Raw genomic sequence first — 1,609 nt, forward strand, 5'->3', positions numbered from 1 at the left:
AAAATAAATATTTGGGTAAATTATTTTATACATTTTTTTTCACATTTGTGTTTATGTTAAGTTGGTCTTAAATTTCCTTTCAACTGGCATTAAAAAGCATTAAAAAGTCTTAAATTTAACTTGCCTTAGCTGTAGGMACTCTGAATACAGATATCTTAAATTACCTTTCAGGATAGCCAAAATGTAGTTGTTCCTAGTCAAAACTTATTTTTAGATATCTAGAATGTAATTACAGATAGTCCGATGAAACCTATTTCATGCTAAAATGGCTTGCCATACACATCCGCCAGTGAACTGTTTCATGGGGGGAGGCTTTTTCAGTGCAGCGCCGCTGAACACGCATGCAGGAACTAGCAGCACACAGGGCTGGCTATTTTCAATGTGGGAGTCTTTCAATAACTGGTGGCGGGTGGCAGTTTTGTTCAAAGATAGACWTCATAGAGTAAATTTGCCTGAAAATGATCTTTGCTTAATCCTCCTCATTCACCACTGTACCTGCCTCCCCTCACTGCTAACACGATGTAAGCCCAGAAGGCACGACTAATGTCTACAACCAGGGAAGGAAGAAAAATGCGACAGAGGTACAGTAAAAGGAAAAAAAAAGTCAAGAAATAGTTTCTGTGTTGCAGAAAGAGAGTAACTTCCTCTGAATGCATCGTTTGCCAGTGACATAAGATTTTGGTGATACCACCCAGCACTAGCTTGAATATCAAAAACCTCAGATTCTACTCAGATACAAATTAAGTACTCAAAAAATAAGGGTGGGGGGGGGAGGTTATTGGAGTCCACATTGTCATCAGTTCGCAAAAAAGATTAGTTTTTTCTCTCACCATCAGCAAATCGGTTTCTGGAGCATTTTTTTTGTTTGGCGCTATTACAGTGCCACTCACAGATCTGGCRTGGTTACTACAGTATTTTAGTTGCTTTGTGTGGATGAAAGCATTTCTATAAAAATTGCTGTGTTTGCRCAGATATTTTTAGATTTCACAGACAAAATATTCAGATAAGACATTGATTTTTGTGTTGACAAGGTCTCAGTTTGTGCAACTCTACTTGTGAGTGGACACACAGGCAAAAAACCTGGTTAAATATTGCTTAATAGTGTGGGGGAGGGCCTTAATTTTAAGCACAAAATCTGTATATTTGTCTCTAGATGCTTTTTCAGTGCAGAAAAGGGTGCAAATGTAACTGGTTTTATGAAACAAGCTATAAATTTCAAAGTGCTGCTGGCGTTTGAAGAKTTTCTTATAATTCCTCATAATTCCTATGAGAAAACTTTCTCAGTTAACAACACCTGGCACATTTCTCCTGAACTGCTGGTGGCTGAAGGACCCATGTATTTTTGGTCTTTTAGACCATCTTCTCCCTCTCTGCAGACCTCTGAAATGTTTTTATGTACTGTATCTGTTCTCTAGCGTGATGAATTTACAGATAGGGATTTAAAAARACGCTGTTTGCCTCTGACCGTTTCGACCTTATTGATTTTTCTCTTCCCGTTTCTCTCTCTGCTCCTCCAGATCTTCTAAACGGAGCCCAGGAGAAGTGCGAGCTTCCGCCGTTGGATGGTTTTCCTCACTGCGAGAGCAAACTCAAGGTGAGCTACAAACAC

The 1,609-nt window shown here is 39.1% G+C and overlaps 1 protein-coding gene across 1 annotated transcript in view; it reads left to right on the forward strand.

Annotated features, from left to right (window-relative positions):
- Positions 1 to 1,609, forward strand: part of LOC106519129 (alpha-1,6-mannosylglycoprotein 6-beta-N-acetylglucosaminyltransferase A) — a gene marked incomplete at its 3' end in the record, with an annotated part of 61,472 nt that overhangs the window by 24,992 nt on the left and 34,871 nt on the right. Inside the window, 1 exon segment of the mRNA XM_014010671.1 lies at positions 1,518 to 1,594. Within this exon segment, the coding sequence (XP_013866125.1) occupies positions 1,518 to 1,594 (77 nt within the window).

Source organism: Austrofundulus limnaeus, unplaced genomic scaffold (assembly GCF_001266775.1).
Source record: "Austrofundulus limnaeus strain Quisiro unplaced genomic scaffold, Austrofundulus_limnaeus-1.0 Scaffold72, whole genome shotgun sequence".
NCBI lineage: Eukaryota > Metazoa > Chordata > Actinopteri > Cyprinodontiformes > Rivulidae > Austrofundulus > Austrofundulus limnaeus.